The 22417-nt window shown below is 39.8% G+C and overlaps 2 protein-coding genes across 3 annotated transcripts; both read left to right on the top strand.

Annotated features, from left to right (window-relative positions):
* The first annotated feature begins 507 nt into the window (after nt 1–507).
* On the top strand, nt 508–18415 carry ephx1 (epoxide hydrolase 1, microsomal (xenobiotic)). Of its 2 annotated transcripts, none has more exons than XM_012827334.3 (9): nt 508–683; nt 9447–9633; nt 15887–16067; nt 16168–16377; nt 16613–16742; nt 16955–17169; nt 17251–17359; nt 17470–17592; nt 17749–18415. In XM_012827334.3, exons 2-9 carry the CDS (start codon nt 9451–9453, stop codon nt 17948–17950), a joined length of 1353 nt encoding a protein of 450 aa, XP_012682788.1. In that variant the 5' UTR covers nt 508–683; nt 9447–9450; the 3' UTR covers nt 17951–18415. The 2 variants fall into 2 exon arrangements, with proteins under 2 accessions (XP_012682788.1, XP_012682787.1); XM_012827333.3 differs by lacking the exon at nt 508–683 and adding an exon at nt 777–1595.
* Nucleotides 18416–18530: 115 nt separating this feature from the next.
* LOC105900084 (transcription factor 23-like) lies at nt 18531–20099 on the top strand. The gene is made up of 3 exons (XM_012827336.3): nt 18531–19020; nt 19210–19488; nt 19692–20099. The coding sequence occupies exons 1-3, from the start codon at nt 18889–18891 to the stop codon at nt 19791–19793; spliced, it is 513 nt and encodes a 170-aa protein (XP_012682790.1). The 5' UTR covers nt 18531–18888; the 3' UTR covers nt 19794–20099.
* The last annotated feature ends 2318 nt before the right edge of the window (nt 20100–22417 follow it).

Genomic DNA, 22417 nt, shown 5'->3' with positions numbered 1-22417 from the left:
GTATGCCGTCATATTCCTTCCTCATTCATATTTATGCCCCCAACATGTACATACTCCCACCCACTTTCTAGCTCAGACAATATGGACCTGCACAGCTTTGACAGTTCTGCAGGTTTTGTGAATAACAGCAGCAACAACCTATAAGTAGCTAGCCTTGCTGTGGGATTTTGTTTTTTGAATCTTATTTTGAAAGTTCCACAGTGAGCTAACAACCTCACCTGCTATGTGTTGTCAAGACGCAAGTAGCTAGTATAGGTAATGCTATCTATTAACAGAGTCAAAGTAACTAAATAGTGTGAAGATCTAGCTTATCTACACTGCGATTTGTTTGATTTTCCTGTCTGTGTCCCATTCTAAGCAATAGCCTACCTTGTCATATACATTTCAAATATAATTTGTATGTTTGTCAATCCCGTTGTCAGGTATATTTCAAAGACAAAAGCTAATTAGTTTGGTTGCTCACCGACGAGCACCACACCTGGCAGACTACAGTGTTTGGGTGCGCCGCTTTAATTTACCCGTGTAGAACGTTGCGTCGCATTAGTTCCGCGTTTGGCGCTCGGGTGTAAAATCATAATACATTATTTTTTGTTTTTGGTCAGCACGGGGTGGCCACAGGGTGGCCAGTGACATGTCTACGGGAGCACGGGCCACCCCAGGACTCCGTGTAGAACCGCCACTGGGTGAGTGTCCACTGTCTGCTTGAAAGCTATGCTTGTGCGTTTTAATGTGTTCGTTCGTGAATATATGACATCACCGCAGCAGTATGTTACATTTGGTGCTACTTTTGATGTCCCCTCAGGAATCGATCGTGTATAAATCACTGATGTAATAAGATTCGCCCATGATATTACTGGAATTAGGCTATGATGTACCGGAAAGGGCTTTGTTCCAATACATTACGTGAGTCGACAGGTAACAGTACGCATTCTGTTCACAACAGCAAAGGTATTTTAAACTTAAGTAGGCGCCAGTGTCAGTTCAAGTCCACGAAAGTTCAAGCAGCGTTTGCCTTCGTGTCCATAATGTTCTTTAACTTATTTGCATTAATTCGCACTTATTTCACATTACACAAGTCACTATAAGCACGTTTTCATTCATAGCGAACGAGATTAATATCAATATGACATTGAAAGACCAATAGCCTACTAGACTATTGGACAGGAGGTTTGGGCACACGCAGGGCGCAGGTGTTTGGTTTTAGGCTGTTTTGAGTGGTGATACATATCCGCAGTTAGAGGTAGGCCTATACACTATGAAATGTAGTGATGTGTGGTGATATATATTTCATCCGTTTTTTCCCCATCCGGAACTGAGCTTTATTTCCTGACCGCATCGTCGGACATCGCAGATTCGCGTGTCTGGAAAACTTTACGTTAACTCTAGGCATGGGTGAAGGGATGCCTAGAATGTTCTGCAAATCCCAACTTTTTTCATGCAACATTTTTGTGCGTAGCAGCGTTTTATAAATAAGGCCGCCTGAGTCGAAGCTGACCGCCTTATCGTATTAGCGCTGTGACTGTTTTAGCCAGAAAGGAATCACTTGTGTTGCCTCTACTGTTGTGTGCCTCGTCCTGCAACGGTTGTAACATAAAGTAGGTGCATACTCTAACTTCTTACTTATTCTTACAGGTGATTGATTTTAGATTACTGGTGTATACCTTTGTGTTCCTCACGAACTCATGTACAATAGGCTGTTGCTCTACAGCTCTGTAACTTTTTCAGTTTTAATCAATCGGATTCCCGAGACTGGTTAGATTGCTGTTCGTTTCCTAACCAGTGTGTGTGTGCGAACAAGTTTCTCTGGTAACCTAATGGCCCAAGCCTACTATGACACCATGTAAGAGGAGGGTAATTAAATAAACCATGCTCTGCATTAATTTGATTAATTAAATAAACCATGCTCTGCATTCATTTGATTAACTGTAATTTTCAGAATACTAGCCTGTCTAGTGTGTTCTTTAGTGTGGTTATGATGGGCTTTTCACTGTTTCCAGAGGATCACAGTAAACAATATAATGGCATTTATCTGTATCGTCAAACCGCAGTGTTGCTCTCTTTTCGAGGGAATTCAATTTGAGTCACGCTTTTGGGCCTATTTTACTTTAATGCTCTTATTGGGGCCTTGTTCGTTGTATTTACATAATCCTTCCTCAGTACCAGGAATGTTGGACAACAGTGAGTTTCAGCAGTGAAAATGTGGTTGATTGCAGTAAAAAATAGTTGAGTTGTAAATTGGTATCATCATACAATTGAAGTTGCATGCCGTAATGTTATATTTAAATCAGACATGTAGTGAGTGAAAGGCAAATACAGCCTTAAAGCCCATGAACTATTAGGTCTTTATTTGTTTTGCACTGAACTCAAAAAATAAAGCTGTAAAGCGGAGTCGGAGCGGACTTTGGAGGGGTTGATTTCAGATCCATTGGTCAAGGTTCATATCAGTATGTAACGTACAAAAAAGCCATTAGAATGTTTAATGCATATGAATGACATGAACGTGATTCTACATATACGTTATACATTAATTACCTTGACCTCCAACATTGCTGAATAGGCTACATGTCAACATTAACACTGAAAAAACAAAATCTGTAAAATGACAGTAGTATACTAGCAGCAATTTCTCTAGCAACATACTATGGTTTAGATACAGTAAATACAATTACAGGAAATTTCCGTGTACCTAATTACATAATTTAACTGTGCTATTACCATGATGGTCTCTGAAATTACAGTACTCTGGAAGCCATTAAACCATTAGCATATCGTTTATTTACAATATATCCTGTATTATTGTTGTTTATTTACAATATATCCTGTGTTATTGTTGTTCTGCACTGCTCTACAGTATTTGTTAGCATACCTGTTTAGAAAATATTTATTTGTTATTAAAAATACGAAGCTGTTAGTGAATTACAATTAATTTGCTCAATACATATTACGGTTACAATTATATTTGTTATATTTATATCGTATTAATATTCAATACAATATATTAAATAGATAATCAGTCAATTAATAAACAAAATGTGATTCGGCTCCCATACAATACCATTAAAAATGCAATCAGTCAGTCAATAACAATGTGTGTGTCTGTGTGTGTGAGAGAGTCAGATTTCTGATCATTTTCTTTGGGAAAGGAGCAGATAGAGTGTTAGCAATTCATATGACTTGTTATGACACACATGTACATTTTACAACCCTTGCAATGATACCTACTGACAGTACCCACTCCTCCTGAACACAGTTTCAAGTCCAGTCAGTTTTTTAATGATTCTGTTGCTGTTTGGTGGCTTCCACTGTTTGTGCAAATAAAACCTTACACTTTCAGGTGTTGCATAGCAACCTATTACTTGCTGACTTTTGAGTTACAATCCATTTCTGCTACGATAAGTGAACGGACTACTTGCAGAATGTGATGGAAGATGTGAATCAGCGGCACATAACCTGTTCATTTCATTCATTTTCAGCGTTCATTGTCAAGAAATATCAGACATCTGAAAGTTGGGATGCACTGCGTGAAAAGTGTATTTGGGAGTATCTGTATAACATAGTAAACGTAAACGTAGAGGTTTTCAGGTATAGGTGGGGCTGATTACTGAAGCCTGCCCCTACTCCCCTAGCCTGCACCTCCTCTCCCTCCCTCATTAGTAGTTCAGGGAAATGGGTATTAAGATAAATATTTAATATATAGGCTACTATAGAACTACTTCTATTTTGAACTTTTTTGAATCAACGTAATTGTCTAAAAAGCCCATCTGACTCCCATCACAAAAACAGTAGCAGATATATCTCTGTGTTCTCTGGCTTTTTGCCAGATATAATATGAAATAAAATAGTATATAAGTTTATAATATGAAATAAAATAGTGTATACGTTTATAATATGAAATAAAATCATATTTAAGTTTATAATATGAAATAAAATAGTGTATTTTAAAGTGAACCAAAAAAATTACAAACATTATAAAAAAGAACACATTATATATATATATATATATATATATATAGATATACAGTAAAACAGTAAAACAATGGTAAACAAAGTAAAAGTAATAACATTGGGCAGACATCGCCTAAATCTCTACCACTGTGGAGGCATCACATGCCCTTTCCTTAATATGATATAATAGTTTTGTTACAGAGTACGCGAAACAGTGGTTTTGTCTTTGTTTAGCATCTGGAATGTTAACGCTGATGAACCTTGGTCTGAGCAGTCGGGAGAGAAAATATCACCACACTGACATTCTAAAAGGAGTGTTCAGGAGGCATCACAACCACTGTCTGCACTTCGGTACGCTGGTTTGTGTATGATGAGATGGATAGGCTAGTGTCAAGTGAGACATATTGTTTCACTCTTGCATTTTTTCTGTTGCTTTGATCAGGTGGATTAAATGTTTGTTAAAACTGCGTTGAGATATTAATGATTGCAATGATGCAGTGGCTTTGTTTTGTGAGCTGGGGCATGATAAACAAACATGAAGAAGTAGGCTGACGTTTAGGTAGTGTGTTTTATTGAACTTCATTATCACTTCATGTGAATGCCAAAGCACTGTTAATACAAGCTGTTATCAAACTAAGTAATATATACAAATTCTGACCGTCATAACTTTCATTCTAATAATTTATAGTCTAGGCCTTTATGTTGATAACTATACAAACGTGTTAGGTGATTCATGCATATATTGTAGATTACAATAGTGTGTAGTAAAATAGCCCTAACTTAATTTATGTAATGATGTATTTCAATGCACTGTCCTACAACCAAATTAAGATGGACTCTTTGTTGTATAAAGCATAATAAAAACAGTCTAAATGAAGACTCCCCAAACACAATAACGGGTAAACTAGGCTACACATTCTGATGGATATGTCCTATGGATAATTGTCCTTAACTTGGGGTGAAACAACCATAAAGTTAGGCAACATGAGTCTTGCTTGATTGCTTTGTGAAAGATTTACATTTAGTCATTTAGCAGACGCTTTTATCCAAAGCGACGTACAAAGGAGAGAACAATCAAGCTACGAGCAATAGAGACCTAGTGTAACAATAAATACTATTTTACATAAGAAATAAAAAAGTGCAGGAATGTAACAACTGTAAGTGCGAGTTAAGTACTAGTGAGAGGAGATAAAATTAGAGGAAGGATAAGGAGAGGTAGAAAAATAAAGAGGAATGGAGATGAAGTGCGAGTTAGGAGAGGAGGTGCTCTCTGAAGAGTTGGGTCTTCAAGAGCTTCTTAAAGGTAGAGAGGGACGCCCCTACTCTGATAGTGCTAGGCAGCCAACGTGGAACTACGAATGAGATTAGTCTCTATTACCAGTGCTAAACGACGCTCATTAGACGAACGCAGCATCCTGGGGGTAACATTTGCCCTTACAGGAGCATTTAAGTAGGTCGGAGCAGAACCAGCAATCACTCTGTAAGCAAGCATAAGTGACTTGAACTTGATGTGATTGTTACAGAGTGATTGTTGTTTTCGCTGGTGCGTCCCCATTTTTTAAAACCACCCACTCAGAATGTCAAAACTATACTCCAGTCAATCTTGTTTGCTTAGAGGGCATAGTGTGGAAGTAACCAATAGCCTACCATTCAGTGCCACAGTAGCGTGAAATTTGTAAAAGGATTTAAAATGAACCACGCTAAACATTTCACTTTATGTTCGTTCATTTGCTGTTGTTCAGAATCTCTGTTTTATTGCACAAATGTTGCTTAGACAAATCACTGTTAGGTTGGCTTTGCATACAGCATATGTTAAAGAATGACTTTGTACCCTGTTTGTTCAACAAACAATGTTGAGTACCTTGCCACCATTACGTCTTTCTTGTCTTCTTAGGAAGTGCGCTCACGTCCTGGCCTTGTGATATATGACCAGTGCTTGAATACATTACAGTTGGTTTGACATAAATACGTCAATCAGAGCAAGTGTGAAATACTTGTTTTTCAATATGTCGTATATCGAATGTTGAATATAAAACTAACTTTACCACGGTGACATAAAGGTAGACTATTCATTTGTGGAACATGAGGCTACTTTTAACCGTATGGAATATCCCAAAGGCAGGGAAGTGATCTGATGTGTAAAATGCAAGAGCAGAAGACGGTGACCTGTAGCCTGCACAAATGGGAAATGCATAAGATATAGGACCTTGTGAGCTTTGAGGTGCAATCTAAAAGTCCCGGACTGCGCCTATAAAAGCAAAAAACGTACCCCTCTTTTGAGATAGTTACCTTGTGCAGCGATACACCATTCCCAGTACTCCTGCCATGCTTGGGACACTCCCTGGAAGTCCTGTTCTTTAAGCGTTTCAAGCACAATAGGCGATGCACTTTGAATCTTCTTCACTGTGTCAAAATGGAGACCCCCTCAGCTTGAACTTCATCTTAGGGAGGAGGAAGAAGTGCAGGGACCCAGTGGGTGGAAGGGTGGTGGGGAGCAACAATCGTGTTGAAAAGTCGTGTGACTGTCACAAGTTCTACTGTAATGTTCTGAGGCATTCGAGGGTCTGAGGGAGAACATTCGGCGCAAACGACTAGAACTGTGGCGTGTTGACATTTGGGTGACTACCTCTAAGGAGATGGCGGCCAAATGCGAAATCAGTTCTTGCTTTTAATACGCGCAGTCACAGAACTTTTTGATTGCTCCTTTACGTTTATGTTGATACACTTGAACACTTGAAACAACCTAAATGCAATCTCTGCATTTAGTTGCGGCCAAGAAAAGAGATCTTTTGCAGAAAACACGCTGCCGTTGTGTGGCATTTCTTCTTCTACCTTAGTCTAATTAGACTACAATATGTGAATATAAACAACAAGATCATTATTGCGTATTTACGTCATGGATGACATTTGTTTACAGCTGCCTGAGCATTAAATTCAAGTTGGACAAATAAGTCTAGGCCTACCTCTTCCCTGACGCTCAAGTCTTTCGTCACTCTTCCAGATAGATAAACCAATCACACTTGGGCAATGATGGTTTGTGATTGTGGCATATTGTTATGTTCCCTGTCAGAGAAGAATGTTTTGCCACGCCCATATTCAAAATTCAGTGCCTCAGCTGAGAATGTTTAGACAATTTGTCAGCCGTTATCGTCCTCAAAATAGGGGCCGATGTCAGGGTCCGCCAGAGAATGTGCAGCATGTTGATGGTTTTACTGTCGCTTGTGTTGTACTGTACATTAAGGGTGTTTGTTTGGCTTAGAGAATCCCCTGGGCTGAGTAAGACCAATGATACACTGCTTTTTTTATCGCGTTGTAACAGGACCGAGAGGTGTCACCGTGTGCGGGTGGGTCTGGCCAAAAACTCAGAGGCAGAGTACGCTTACAAAAAGATTTTGTATTTTAATAAGGCTTGACAAACATCTAAATCAAGAAAAATATCCATTAATTTGCCAAACCGTGAAGAGGATAGAAAAAAGAACAAATAATCAAAATACAGCAACTGCAATGGATTGACAAATCTGCTAGCCTCTCAAAGCCAGAGGACGAATGTGAGAAATTTGAATCACACTTACACCTTCTCTATCAGAGCAAGGCTAACTACATGGGACAAGACAAAGATACATATATACAGTTATACAGTAAGGGTGGAATGTATTGCACATTTTCTATTTGAGAATAAAATAAATAAATATGATTGTGGGAGTAATTGTACAGTGGTTATTATATTGATCCAGGGTTATTGCACAGTGCCACAGTGGGTTAGCTGTTCATTAGTGAGACGGCGTGGGGGAAGAAACGTTTTTTGTGTCTGGATGTTTTGGCGAACAGTGTTCTGTAGGGCCTACCAAAGGGGAGGAGTTTGAATAGGTTGTGTCCAGGGTGTGAGGGGTCTGCAGTGATTTTTCCTGCGCGTTTCCTGGCTCTGGAGGTGTACAGGTCTTGGATGGTGGGCAGGTTGGCACCGATAAACTTTTCTGCAGACCTGACTGTCCGTTGGAGTCTTTTCCTATCCAGTTTGGTGGCCGATCCAAACCAGACAGTTATGGAAGTGCAGAGAACAGACTCGATGACTGCAGTGTAGAACTGGATCAGCAGCTCCTGAGGCAGGTTGTACTTCCTGAGCTGGCGCAGGAAGTACATCCTCTGCTGGGCCTTTTTGATGACTGTGTTGATGTTGGGTTCCCACTTCAGGTTCCGGGAGATTGTGGATCCCAGAAACCTGAAGGATTCCACAGCCAACACAGTTCTGTTGAGTATGGTGAGGGGGGGGCAGTGCTGGGGGGCTCCTCCTGAAGTCCACTGTCATCTCCACAGTTTTGAGCGTGTTCAGCTCTAGGCCAGCTGTTCAACTTCCCGCCTATATGCAGACTCGTAATCATCACGGATGAGACCGATGACTGATGTGTCGTCTGCAAATTTCAGGAGTTTAACAGATGGGTCTCCTGAGGTGCAGTCGTTAGTGTAGAGGGAGAAAAGCAGTGGGGAGAGCACGCATCCCTGAGGTGCACCAGTGCTGACTGACCGGGTGCTGGATGTTATTTCACCCAGCCTCACCTGCTGCCTCCTGTATGGGTGTAATCAGCATATTCTAGCCCTAAACATTCTGATAATTAATTTCTGAGGCAAAATGAGAAGACAAAAGGCAGACACCGCTTGATCAAGGCGACCTCCGCCATCCCCATTGCCATTACCAGAATGAACCTGGCCAATTAAGCCCGGAATGATTCATTTTTCTTACAACAATTTCTGAAATTCTGTGTTTATTACAGAAATACTTGAATGCATAGGTAACAAATTAGACTTTTTTTCTTGTTAGCATAAATGTGATCTGGGTACATAAGGACATAACACAGAAAAACAATAAATAGAGAACCATTAAAACATTAATATTCTCAACTGTTTTATTTTCAAGGGGCTTAAAATTACTCTTCATCAGACAGCCAATCAAATGCAAGGGCAGGATTTCCCTGTGCGGAGACCAAAACTAAAGCAATGGCACTAGAGCAATAGAGTTTTCTCTACCAAAGTTCAAACTGATCAGGCTCTTTTGGATCCTCACCTGGCTTCGCTTGCCACCTTTCTATGTTTGGTTCATCATTTGTCTGTTGAAAAGAAAGTCTTTCTCAAGTTCCAACCATATTCCAACAGGCGCTATGCCTGTCACTGAAGATGAGTCACTCTCCCTGGTCGTTCAATACATACAGTTTGACATTCAAATGTTCACGTATTATGAATTTCTAGTGGCTTTTTTGTACAATATATATATATATATATATATACATATACATGCACATATACATGTTTTGCCATGATATGACGCTGTCACAATTTGTCGAGTCGGATTATTTCTTCTTATTCATCATTGTGATTTTTTCTAATCTGATATTTAATAGTGTTTTTTTGTTGTATTATGCATAATGCTTTATTTTTTTTAAATATGTTTTGTGAGTTACCAAATACCATAAATATAAACATGATTTTAACTCTGTGTTTTTTTTCAGCACCATGTTCACTGAGATACTGGTGGCTCTAATCTTGGGTATTGTAGTCTATCTTGTGCTGCTCAAGAGAAAGACAGTGGTACTGAAGACAGAAGATGGCTGGTGGGGTGTTGGAGAGGAACCTCAGGAGACCGAGGATGACAGCATTGGCACCTTCATGGTAGAAACATCTCAAGAAGAGATTCAGGTCAGAGAATTTAAACAAGTGAAATGTGTTTTCTATTAATACATGCCTCTTTATTATATAAGTAAGGGATAATGTAGAGTACGGCGGGACGAATAGGAACGAAAGGTCCTGAAGGGAGTTATTTTCCATCATCCCGGACTATCCATTATCCAGCCTATTATTCGGTTACGTGCCAAAACAATAGAAGACATTCCTCCAAAATACCTCTTTTGAATGATTTTGTTGCCGTTTTGTGACTTCCACTAAGAAAAAATAGTTCTTCACGCAAATAGAACTTAAAAATGTCAGGTGTTGCATAGCAACCCATTACTTGCTGACTCCACGTTACAATGAATTACTGTTACGCTAAATTATATGAAAGATGTGAATTGGAAGAACAAAACCCGTTACCAATGGCAGCGGTCATTCATTTTTTGCAGTGGTCAATGTAAAGAAATATCAGACCTCCGAACGTTGGGGTGGCCCATTCAAATCAATGGAACTTTTGGTGCCGTATAATAAATATAAATATATTTCCACATACTCGTGAATTACATTTTATATGGGTAATATGTACAGGTATGGAAAAGGAACTTTTTTTGATGATAGACCCTAATGCAGATTTCAGCTGTTCTAAGCGCATTTTAGAGATTTTGTTTTTTTCAAACTCCATCCATGGAAGGCCAACCTGGGCCCTCTTTGACTGAACTGTCTTCTGTGAACTCTAATAATGCAGCATTGAATAGAACATTGATGAAGATGGTTGATGAAGATGGTTGATGAACATGGTTGATGAAGATGGTTGATGAACATGGTGCTTCATTAATTGTAAGCTACTCTTGGACTCTTGGAGGCAGGATTGATTTAATGCAACTTAATCAATGGAATGATTGATAGGCCTATTGATAAACTTAATCAATAGAATGATTGATAGGCCTATTGATAAACGTATGCAATGCAAAGAATAGGAATAATTTGTTGCCAAGCACCGCTCCTCCTGCCAGTGGCTAAAACCCCAAAGGTGTGCTTATATGTGTTTTTTTCTCTGTAAATTTTACTTTTTGCTGGGTAGAGCACTTTGATAAACCACTTGTTGTTTTTGACATGCAGCCATTTGTGAAAATGTTGGTTCTTGGTCTATACCCCAGGTGAATTCTACAACAGTGCTTCAGATTCCTGAGAACTCCGATAGAAAAGGGCAATCATAATAGTAGTGCTACTAAAACCCAACAAGGACCCCACACTGTGTATCAACTATAGACCCCCTCTCTATCTTAAACACAGAAATAAAGGTATTCCCCAGAGTGCTAGCCACACGGATAGATTTATACATGACCAAACTTATACATCAGGACCAGACGGGCTTTATAAAATCTCGTTTAGCATCAGACAACATGCGCCGACTGCTACATATCATCCATGCAGCTCGGGATATTGAGTCGCCATGTGCGGTGCTGTCTTTAGATGCAGAAAAAGCATGTGACCGACTGGAATGAGATTATTTATGGATGGTTCTAGAAAAATTAGGTTTTGACCATCAATTCATCAATCTAACAAAATTACTTTACAGTAATTATTGGTGGGTTAGACGCATAACCCTCCCCTAAGGAACCATGCACTACAAGAAACGAAAAATTGATATTTTATTCAAGGTGAACACGTAGGTACAAGCTAACGTTATGCCACTACCCAAAGTTAGGCTTGAGTGTCTGAAAGAAGCTTTCCCCATTCATAAACACTATGATGTCATTCACATCGTACAAGAGTGTCATTGTCTACAGCACATCAGGAGAGGCTGACTGATTACTTGAGTACTATAGCGTAGCATTAGTATAAGCGCTAACATACAGAGTAATGCAGATTCTACCAGGATAACTGACGTACCTGGGCCAGACCATGAGTAAGAAGGTCTCCACTGCTGCCCAATGATGACCACATCATTTGTGTTGTTGTTTGTGATGCTCCAGCACCCAGTGATGCCACCTCTCACAGGTCCTTCCCTGGCCTGACAGCATGGTACTCCAAGTTCATACAGAACTATGCAACTGTCGTAGAGCCAATGAGGGATGTGCTATGTGACACTACATTCACATGGACCAATGATGCACAAAATAGCTTCCAGCCACTCAAACTACTTTTTACTGACAGTCCAGCACTTGTCCTGGTTGAGCCCTCACAGCCCCCAGATACCTCAGACTATAGCATAGGTGGTGTCCTTACACAATTACATCTAGAGAACTGAAAGAACAGTGGCTGTTGCTTCTCGTTCCGGCTGAGAGGTAAAACTAAGTGGTGGAAAAAAAGGTGTGGTAGAAATGATCACAGGCAACCCCCACAGCTGTGAGTAGCATCTCTTTTGTCTTTATTTGGTTCCAGTGGGCCAAGCAGGGATCTCCCCGTCCCAACAAGCTTGAGACGAGAAAGAACCCCAAACACTGATTATACACAACTTTTATAGTCTTGCTCAAGGACACCTAAGCAGCTGGTCTCTGACAGAAATATATTCGTATTGGGAGTGCACCCGTTGCACCCGTTCAAGGACGCACATGTTCTGATAAGGGGTGAACCCTTCAAGGCCGTGCTCCTGGTCCCGGGCAAGGTAACGTTCAAGGATACTTGACAAGATACAACTCACTGAAACAGAAAAATGTAAAGTGATATGTTATTCTCAACAACCAATCTGCAGAATGTTTCAGTACAGAAATACGCACCAAGGGGTTTTGTGAGAACAACATAAAACATTAATTTTCCATTTAATTTCCCCCACATGGTACACCTAGCGCATGAGGGCCACCAAGGTATTGTCAGTACCAAACAGAGACTCAAAGATTTGTCTTGTTGGCCTAAGATGGATGCGCTGGTGAAGTCTGTCATGGCCTCCTGTGTGTCCTGCCAGCTGAATGAGAAGACCACAAGAACAGCCCCTTCACTGGTGACATCAGTCCCATTGCCTGAGGGACCCTGGCAGAAACTTACACTAGCCTTGTGTCCTTGTGACTGCAAGTTTGCTATTACCATGGTGGCCTACTATTCAAAATGGCCAAAGGTGTGTTTGACTCCACAGTGCACTAGGGCTACAGTGATTGGCTTCATGAGATCTGTGTTCAGCCAAAAAAGAAACATGTGGTGCCTGTGACAGATAATGACCGAGGGCTAACCTCTTCAGTCCTCTTCCCTGAAAGAATGAGATATCCAACACACCAGGACTGCAATCTACCATTCAGAAGGAAATGGGGCTGTAGAGAGCCTAACCTGGGTGTTAAAAGAAAGGAACCTTACTGCACAGAGAAAGCCCTGTGGTAAGCTCATGTCACTGAGTTACTGCACAGAGAAAGCCCGGTGGTAAGATCATGTCACTGAGTTACTGCACAGAAAAAGCCCTGTGGTAAGCTCATGTCAACCTTACTGCACAGAGAAAGCCCTGTGGTAAGCTCATGCAACCTTACTGCCCGGAGAAAGCCCTGTGATAAGCTCATGTCACTGAGTTACTGCAAGCCTACAAAACTACACCACATAGAACCACAGGGCTCCACATCACCCTTCAAGCTCATGTATAGAAGAAAGATGAAAACCAAACTCTATCCAGCCAAAGCTCACAGCTGCTCAAGATTGTGAATTAAAAGAAAGAGTTGCACCGAAACAGTTATACATGAAAACATGCACTGATGCTAAGAGAAATGCCAAGACTCCTAAGCTGCTCCCAGGATGCCTTGTGCATATGAGGAACCCTATGCACATCAAGAAAGGAGGAGGTTCACTGAGCCTATGAATGTGACACAGCAGAAAGGAGCTTACAATTACACACTGACTGATGGGAAGACTCGGGATGCTTCGCACTTGTATGTGGTGGCTGAGACCTTCACTCTTCCAGCTGAAGATGTCGGACCTACAGAGCCTGCTACATATGACGAGTGACAAGGGTACAACATAGGAGCCAGCGTAATTGTAAACAGCCATCTTGGATCAAAGATTATTAAGTCCAATAGGTGGCACTATGTAACGGCTGTTATACTGTTTTGCTAAGTATTGTGAGTTATATAGCTAATGCATGGCATTTTGCATGCCAGTAGTGACAAGCGAATTTGCAGTGGCAGGTTAAGTGACGTAGATATCGTGTCATTCCCAAATGCAGCTAGCTTCCGTCATAGCAACAATATAGGAAATATTATGTATACTAGTTAACAATTTACTGTTATCTTGCCTGCGAAGCTATCTTAAATCAGACCGCCTACCTGTTTTATGTGGTAGGTATATTAGCGCATATAGACTGCAGATTAGGCGACTTGATTCAACTGAGAGAAATGCAACAACAATGCAGTAAACAAGCATTAATACAGAAACGTTATGAGGTTTTATTTGTGTATTGAATTATGTATCTGTTTTGACAAACCAGTACCGTGAAACCAGCAGTGGTAGGTTTTAGGTTCTGTCTTATTTAATTAATTCAATTTGATTTATTTAGCGCCAAAACAATAAAATTGTGTCAAGGTGCTTTACAGAGCCTGAACCCCCTGGGGCAAGCTCAGGGCGATAGGGGCAAGGAAAACATCGGGCATCTGCTGGGAGACGGGTAGAGAGGTAGACATAGAAAAAGGGAATTATCTTATCTAATTAATCAGTCAACTGAAATATTTTATCAACACATTTTTTTTAGCTCTTGTTAAAACAGATCAAATCTGTCTGGATCAAATACGGTTTCACGATTTGGCTATGTTTTGCCCCATTTTTTTAATCAGTTCATGTTGTATTAATAATTAGGCTAGCTATTGTCCGTTTTATTAATAATTAGGCTAGCTATCCCTTCTAACATATAGACTATAGGTAGGCCTTGACCATATTGTGTTAGTACAAAGTAGGCTATAAACTCATTACCAAATAGGTTCTTTTCAGGCTACAATGCTGTAAGAGCACTGCCATCCATACTTACTTTGACCAGTAGGTGGTTGTTCAGGGTTTTCCTTCTGTTTTTTCACCCTCAACCTGCACCCCCCCTTGCAATACTCTGTACTCCCTTTAGGGGGCAAAGGCCTTGGGGCCTTTTCAGGTACTGTATTTTCCCGACTATTAACCACTATTAACCACACTATATATAAACCGCACTACAGTATTTTATGTAATTTTATAAAACAAACCCGCATCCGTGATTAACCGCAATTTATTTTACGTTACATAATACCATGTAGTTGTTGTGCGAGCACTGCTAGCTATGTAAAAGTTTAAAACAGGAATACAGATTTCCCTCAGGATTGTTTAATGCCATTTCACATCACCCACAAGTGGTTGTAATCACTTTGGACCCGTTAAAGCCCTTTATTGGTGAGCTGATTTTGAGAAATTAAACTTTGCAGCTAATATTGTGTTTCCTGGTGGCTATGGTTATCTAGTTGCTATGCTAGCTTTTTAATAACTGTAAACGGTTTAAATGGAAGAGTTCCATTTGCAAATGATGGATAGACCTTGCACACCTCTTGTGGAGGTTCGCGCTCCATAGCATCCTGTTCAATACAGTCTGGTAGGAATATAGGAATACATGACTGAATGTGACTCAGCGTGAATGAAAATGTGTTGTGTGAAATGTGAAAATGTGTTATCTATGTGAAAGAGGGAGAGTGAGAAAGAGACCCATTCATGCTTTATCGTGCAAAGTTACTGTGCGTGTTACTAACTATCAGGCGGGAAAAATGCATTCTTGTGTAAAGGACACACCCAAGTATTAACCACAGGGCTGCAGAAATGTTGCCAAATCAATGTATAAACCGCGGATAATAGTTGAAAAAAATGATGGTAAAGTGAGATGTTCATTGTTAATGGCACATTGAGTAGTACATTTAATTTTCGTTGTGCGACAAAATATACAAAGGATTTCTTTAATGTGTTTACATCTATGTAACAGAATGCCTAGTAAAAGATAAGGTGCTTAGAAATGCAGTTGGGGCGCTTTAGTTTGATTGCTGTGGGACACTGTATAAATACATTTGATTATAGTGTGAAATTGATCCTAAGATTATGGAATTGGTTATTGTTATGGAATGGAAGGCCGATATTTCACAACCTAATAATTTAGTCACGCATATTCATGAGTCAACATAACAACTCCTGCCAGGTCAAAACAGTCATCAGAACTTGGAATACTATGCATCCATTAGTGACCTTCATTTTGCATTTTTAAGATGTTTTCTGACATACACATTTAAAATATTCTCACAGAATCACATTTGCATGTTCTCTCACATTTTGTCATTTGAGACTAAAAATGTACTTTAATGTTTTGTAGGACCTACACAGGAGAATAGATCAAACTCGGCCGTTTCCTTCCTTGGAGAACAGCCACTTTAATTATGGCTTTAACTCCAAAGTCCTGCAGAAAGTTGTAACATACTGGAGAAATGTCTTTGACTGGAAGAAGCAAGTCGACAAATTAAACAAATATCCACATTTTAAAACAAAAATTGAAGGTGTGTTGATTTTACAAGTATTTGTGTCAACTGTATAATACAACTATAAAATAAATTCACTCCATTTAAACCATCACCATATTTTTGCTGTTAAATGCAGGTATCAGTGTCCACTATGTCCATGTGAAACCCAAGAGAAAGAGCAAGTGTGTTCCCCTGATCATGGTCCATGGTTGGCCCGGCTCCTTCTACGAGTTCTATGGGGTTCTGCCTCTTCTCACTGAGCCTGCCGACCCTGATGACGTGGCCTTTGAGGTGATCTGCCCATCCATCCCAGGCTATGGCTTTTCAGAGGCACCACATAAAACAGGTTAGTCATGACATGAAGTGTCACAGCTGGTGTGCATGTTAGATCACCTTTACAGAATTCATTCATTCATTCATTCATTCATTCATTCATTTATTTATTCAATTCAAATCAATTAAATTGTATTCATATACCTTCAAAACAATAACATTGTCATAAGGTGCTTTACAGAGTCCAGCCTCAAGTTATCCAAACTAATACCTGTGATAGTAACTGAATGTGGATTGCGGGTGGGTAGGGTTTGATTCTGTTTGTGCAGCCAGAATCTTCCACAAGCTGATGAAGAGGCTAGGTTTCAGTGAGTTCTACGCTCATGGTGGAGACTGGGGCTGGCTCATCACTACAAACATGGCGCAGCTGAATCCCAAGTGAGTGCCTGTTACTGTTGTGAGACACCATCGCCATTCACAGTGACGGGAATATTATCAGGGTCTAGAATTATTATTGCTGGTGTGACATGGGGCAAAGTTCATCCTTAATGGCACTATACAAAGAAAATGTATTTATATAAAAACGTATTTCCACAAGACCCTTCAAATTGATTTGAAGCTTTTTTTCCCCAAATGTTCTTGTCCATCAGAGCAGTCAGAGGCCTTCACATTAATTTCGCACCTCCTGCTAAGCCTGGTCTTCCTATGATCCTGTCTTTGATGCTGGGTTGGCGATTCCCTAAGTTATTTGGCTTCACTGACCATGATGTGAAACGGCTCTACCCCTGCTTGGAGAAGTTGGTTGTGGAGCCAGTGAAGGAGACGGGATACATGCATATTCAGTCTACCAAGCCAGATACTGCAGGTGAGAGAACTAGACACTAGGGGAATCAGAATATGTGTTTCCTCAAACGCCTCTTACCCAACGTGTGTTTCTATCTTTCAGGACGGGCATTAAATGATTCACCTGTCGGTTTAGCTGCATACATACTAGAGAAGTTTTCCACATGGACAGATGATAAATTCAGGGACCTTGAGGATGGAGGACTGGAAAGGTGAATATAATAAATACAAATAAATAAATAATCATTCACATTACCATACAGCACTATTAAATAACATTACATTAACCTCTCCAAAACAATTGTGTACAATTTTTTTTTAGGAAATTCTCCTTGGATGACCTCTTAACAAACGTGATGATCTATTGGACGACTGAGTCGATTATTTCATCAATGCGGTTCTACAAAGAGAATTTTGGCCAGGGGTTGAACCAGCCACATGCAAGGTACATAACACAAATTAAGTATATTCATGGGTCTACATAACTGTCTCCTTAATTGATTCTCATGGTTTGTAATTTTAGTTTTTTGGGATTTTAAGTTAAACTTTAACTTTAAACATTAAAGTTTTCTGATTTTTCCCCCTCTTCCCACATCCATAGCATTCCAGTCTATGTGCCCACTGCCCTGGCCTCTTTTCCCAACGAGCTGATGCACACTCCTAAACTTTGGGCAAAGCAGAAGTATCACAAGCTAGTGGCCTACACACCAATGGCTCGTGGCGGCCACTTTGCTGCTATGGAGGAGCCAGAGCTTATGGCGCAGGACATTCAACGCTTCATTAAGATCCTGGAGAAGAAGTAAATAATGATGTCCTTCAGCAGGACATTCAACGCTTCATTAAGATCCTGGAGAAGAAGAAAATAATGATGTCCTTCAGCATCCTACAAATCAACTTCATTTAGTCAGTGAAGTGAAATAGAGCCGGAGATAAGCCTTTAGCAAGAGGGAGACGCCGTGTTCTGCGTTGTACTTCTGGATGGTTTGAATAGACTTACATTTTTTCCGTGTTTAAGGATGAGTTGATAATCTGAGACATATTCATAGCATAGTCAGTTTTTTAAGAGGATGCTAAAAGACTAATGGATTATTGAATTATTAATTATTAATATTTTACTATTTAAAATTCATATACCACAGTCATTTAACATATTTGACCAGTAGTAGGAGTTATATAAGTTATGTTATTTGCTGATGAATCATTCCAAATCTGTATTGTTTGTATTTTAGTCACTAAATGTTTTTAGTTTAATAAATGAACAAATTTCACTCCTTTGCTCCAGTCTTCTTATTTCTTTTGTTTGGTGTATCAGAACAGCTGATGACCTCGATCATGGAAGATAGGAACAGTTACAGTGACTATTTTAAAATCCTGGCTCTTTCACATACTGGGGTTAGTGGTCAAGGTAAGAGCCTGCAGCTGAAAAAGAGGCCTGGCTTTTCCCAAACTTCATGGTGGGGAGGGGGACAGCACAGGCAGACTCTCTCTGGGCAGCCTGGACCCGTGGGAGGCAAAGAAGTGGTGGGAGGAAATAACAACGCACTTGAAGATCCTGGCATTACCTCACCAGTAAAGGAGAAGAGGAGGGAGAGGAATGGATGCAGAATTAAAAAGCAAGCCCTCTGCTCAGAGAGGAGAATCATGACATCAGGCCTGCTAAAGGAGACACACGTGGATCATTTCAACAAGCAGTATTGTAGGTATTGATTTAGATAGTTTTACAGAAAGTTGACAGCTTCCTATGGATAAGTATCTGAGAAGTACTTCATCTGACTCTCTGGATATGGATGCGACCATGGGGGAAAGCCTGGTCTCCAAGACAGTGGCCCCTCCTGGCTCTACCCAGCCACCTCGCAGTGACACAAATAAATGGGTGAGTTAAACCTGCAGTCTAACAGCTGAGTCTAAGTAGCTAATTAAACCTGATGGAGTTGAAATTAAACTGAGTATGAGGGGATCAATCCATGACTGCTGACAGTTTACCAAGTGAATAGTCTCGATTGTGACAGTGCCATCAAACACTGGAACAGTCCTTCAAGAGTCAAATCTGTTTCTTGCTTAGATGAAAGCAGGAATGGTCGTAGCGAAAGGGATGAAGACTCATAATTCTCCTGAGAATGCAGCTCGTGAGAGGAGTCGGGTGAGGAACCTGCGAGAGGCATTCCACAGTCTGCAGGCGGCTCTCCCCTCTGTGCCTCCAGACACCAAGCTCTCAAAGCTGGATATACTTGTTCTGGCCACAAACTACATTGCCCACCTCACAGAAACACTGGACCAGAGCAGGTGCTTTAGTGATCACACTCTTTCAAACAGGGCTGGTGGATTTCTCCATCCGGTAAAGGTGGGTTGATTCTTCTGTTATTTCATAAATGCTATTGTTTCTGCTTAAAGTAATTTATTCATGACTACACAGTAGTGCAAAATAACATATTTACTTAGAGGGGGAAAAAGAAGTCTGTGATAAAATAACATCTTTACTTAGAGGGGGAAAATAAGTCTGTGATAAAGAGGTCTGTGAGAAAGCTCACTAGTTCTTTATTACAGAAATGGCCCATGCGCTCCCTGCTGTATTGTGGAAGTATGGAAAAATTGCTGACAGGCATTCCAGCCGGCCAGGAGACGACCACTGCATCCCCTGTACAGTGAGCCCAAAACATGCAGTAAATATGGAATGCATTTGTTTTAACATACTGTGAATTCACAACAAGGAGTTATACGAGTTCAAAGGCGTTAAAGCAAAGACCATTGACTAAGCAATAACTTGTATTATTAAACATTTCCAACCCTCACTTGTGCCATAAACCTACGCTCTGTTAATCCTTAATATCTCCTGTGTGTCACAGGCAGGTGAGCATTGTATTTTCCAGTGGTTTTACCACTAAACCACCCTGCAATATTTTTGTGCCTTGCACTTAGAGATGTCCCTTTGAATTAAATTGATCCTATACTGTACTAAAGTCTTCATTTATTTTCTGTGATGTGCAGTAGAAGAGGTATCTAATGTAATAAAAAAAATATATGTGTACATACATAGCACTCAAAGAACATAAACAAATATGAAATACATTCATGCACTGTAAAAAATAATGTAAAAGTCAAAGGTAAAATGGTCAAATAATGTAACAAAGACAAGAAGCTGATGATGAACCATCATGAACTCTGACCTCCTACAGTGCCACGCCAATATGGCCACCAACATTCTAAAGGACAAAATGAACCTCAGAAATAAGACAACTTCTAATAAAACAATGTATTTATCTTTCTAGAAAGTAACTTCAAAATGCAAAACCACATGTATGAAAATACATGTACCTCCAATTTTAGGTACATTATTCCAGTATTACGTGATATCTGAAAAAGGATATCCAATTTATAAAATGTATTTCCCACAATGACTAAGATGAAGATGGGGAGTACACTACAAAGCAAATCATTACAAATATTTATTTACTGTGATTGAAAGCATTATTCTTTCATTACATGTGGCTTAAAAAGCCAAGCACAATGGTTAACTTATCATATAGAAAATATAAGTACTGTCCAAGTGCTAGTAAGTTAGCATGAAGTGAACATTCGTATATTCGTATTATTCGAATACACTGCAAGTACACAAAAGTACATATAAATGCAAATTCAGTAGTTCATATTTAAAGAGTATGTGCAATATACAGTAGTGCATAAATAACTTATGAGGCAATATAAAAGGTAATACATTTATAAAATGTATCCTCCTAAATTAAGCACAACATTCAATTTAAATAATCTATATTTGTTGAAACAAACAGTAAATACAGCCCCTTATCATTTGTACAGATTGCAAGATCGGCAAGAACTTATATGACAACCACACAGATCGTCTTTGACTCATCAGTTCATTCCATTGCACATCTTTCATTGCGAATGCGTTTCTGTCGACTACAGTCGCCTTTGGCACTCTAGAATGTTTATTGTTTAGACAATTTTAGTTGACAATGGCACTGAAAGGGTTAAAGTAAATAGGACTGGATAAAATGGATGCAATAATAAGTTATTGAGATAGTTCTGTGATACTTTCAGTCCTGAACCGTAGTAATATACCCCAAAGCACCCTGAACAAGTACAGAATTATTACAGTAACTTACTACTTGGCTGAAATCTTGAGCATGAGCTCTTGCACAATATGGGCTTCAGTCCATTAGGAAAGGTGCAGTTGTCAAGGCTAACTCTATAAATCTGTCTAGCTAGTTGATAATCCCCTCTTCTTTCATACTAATGACTAAATTGGAATGGCAAAAAGCATGTCTGAAACAGGATTCAGGGTGCCAAAGGATGAGGGAAAACTTTTAACTAAGAATAGCATTAAACTGACGATTGAACACGATGTCTTGTCTTATGGCTGATGAAAGAAGGTTGTCATGGCTGTCCAATCCAATGTTTTTGCTACTTAGGGGAGTGTTGATGCATAAGTGTGTGTGTTCTGGTAAGCATCTACTTAGGGGAGTGTTGATGCATAAGTGTGTGTGTTCTTGTAAGCACACTACATGTTCTGGTCTGGAACGCTGAGTTTCCTTGAACCCTCAAGATAATTAAAATACTTCTAGTGTCTCTTTTATCACATGTTGGATTCATTCAGCAAGTTCTTGACACACTCCCTGATTTGGCTTGGTCAGTCTGCCATAAGGAGCAGGGCAGACCAATACTCTCAAGATAATCATAAGAGATCAAGAGAAAGTTCACCGAAGACAGCCAGACTGCTGTGTGAAAGGTTGGCCAAGATGGATCACTCATTCATTCCAGCCAACTTCCTTTCTGGCTTTTGTAATTAGCATGAGATCTGTCCTCCTCATATTTGATCTTTGACTCCAAAGGGATGTACATGCAGCATATAACCACAAGCTATTAGAGACCAAGAGGAAAAACAGAAAACAATTTTTCATTTTCAACATTTCATTTCACATGAAAACAGTTAATGAGCAATTAGAAATGATTATCAATAATGTGTAGCAAAAGAGATGCCCCTCTGGTCTGGAAAGAAAACAAACAAGCTAAGTATCATTGAAGTATCACTTGACTTACCAGCAGTAGCAGTTTTTCAGTACCAGAACTTGTATGACAAACACTGATTGAAGGCACAAACAAAGCAATGAAGCTGGTCAAACCTCAGTGCTCGATGGCATTCAGGAAAAATATATTGAAAGATATTAAAGCCAGGCTGTGGTCCTTGGTCATTGGCTGTCCAATATGGTTTAAGGATGGTAAAGATGAACCGCAATCCCCATTGAGTTTGTTTC

Source organism: Clupea harengus, chromosome 15, assembly GCF_900700415.2.
Source record: "Clupea harengus chromosome 15, Ch_v2.0.2, whole genome shotgun sequence".
NCBI lineage: Eukaryota > Metazoa > Chordata > Actinopteri > Clupeiformes > Clupeidae > Clupea > Clupea harengus.
The sequence above is the reverse complement of the archived record's forward strand: the minus strand, read 5'-3'. Positions and strand labels throughout refer to the sequence as shown.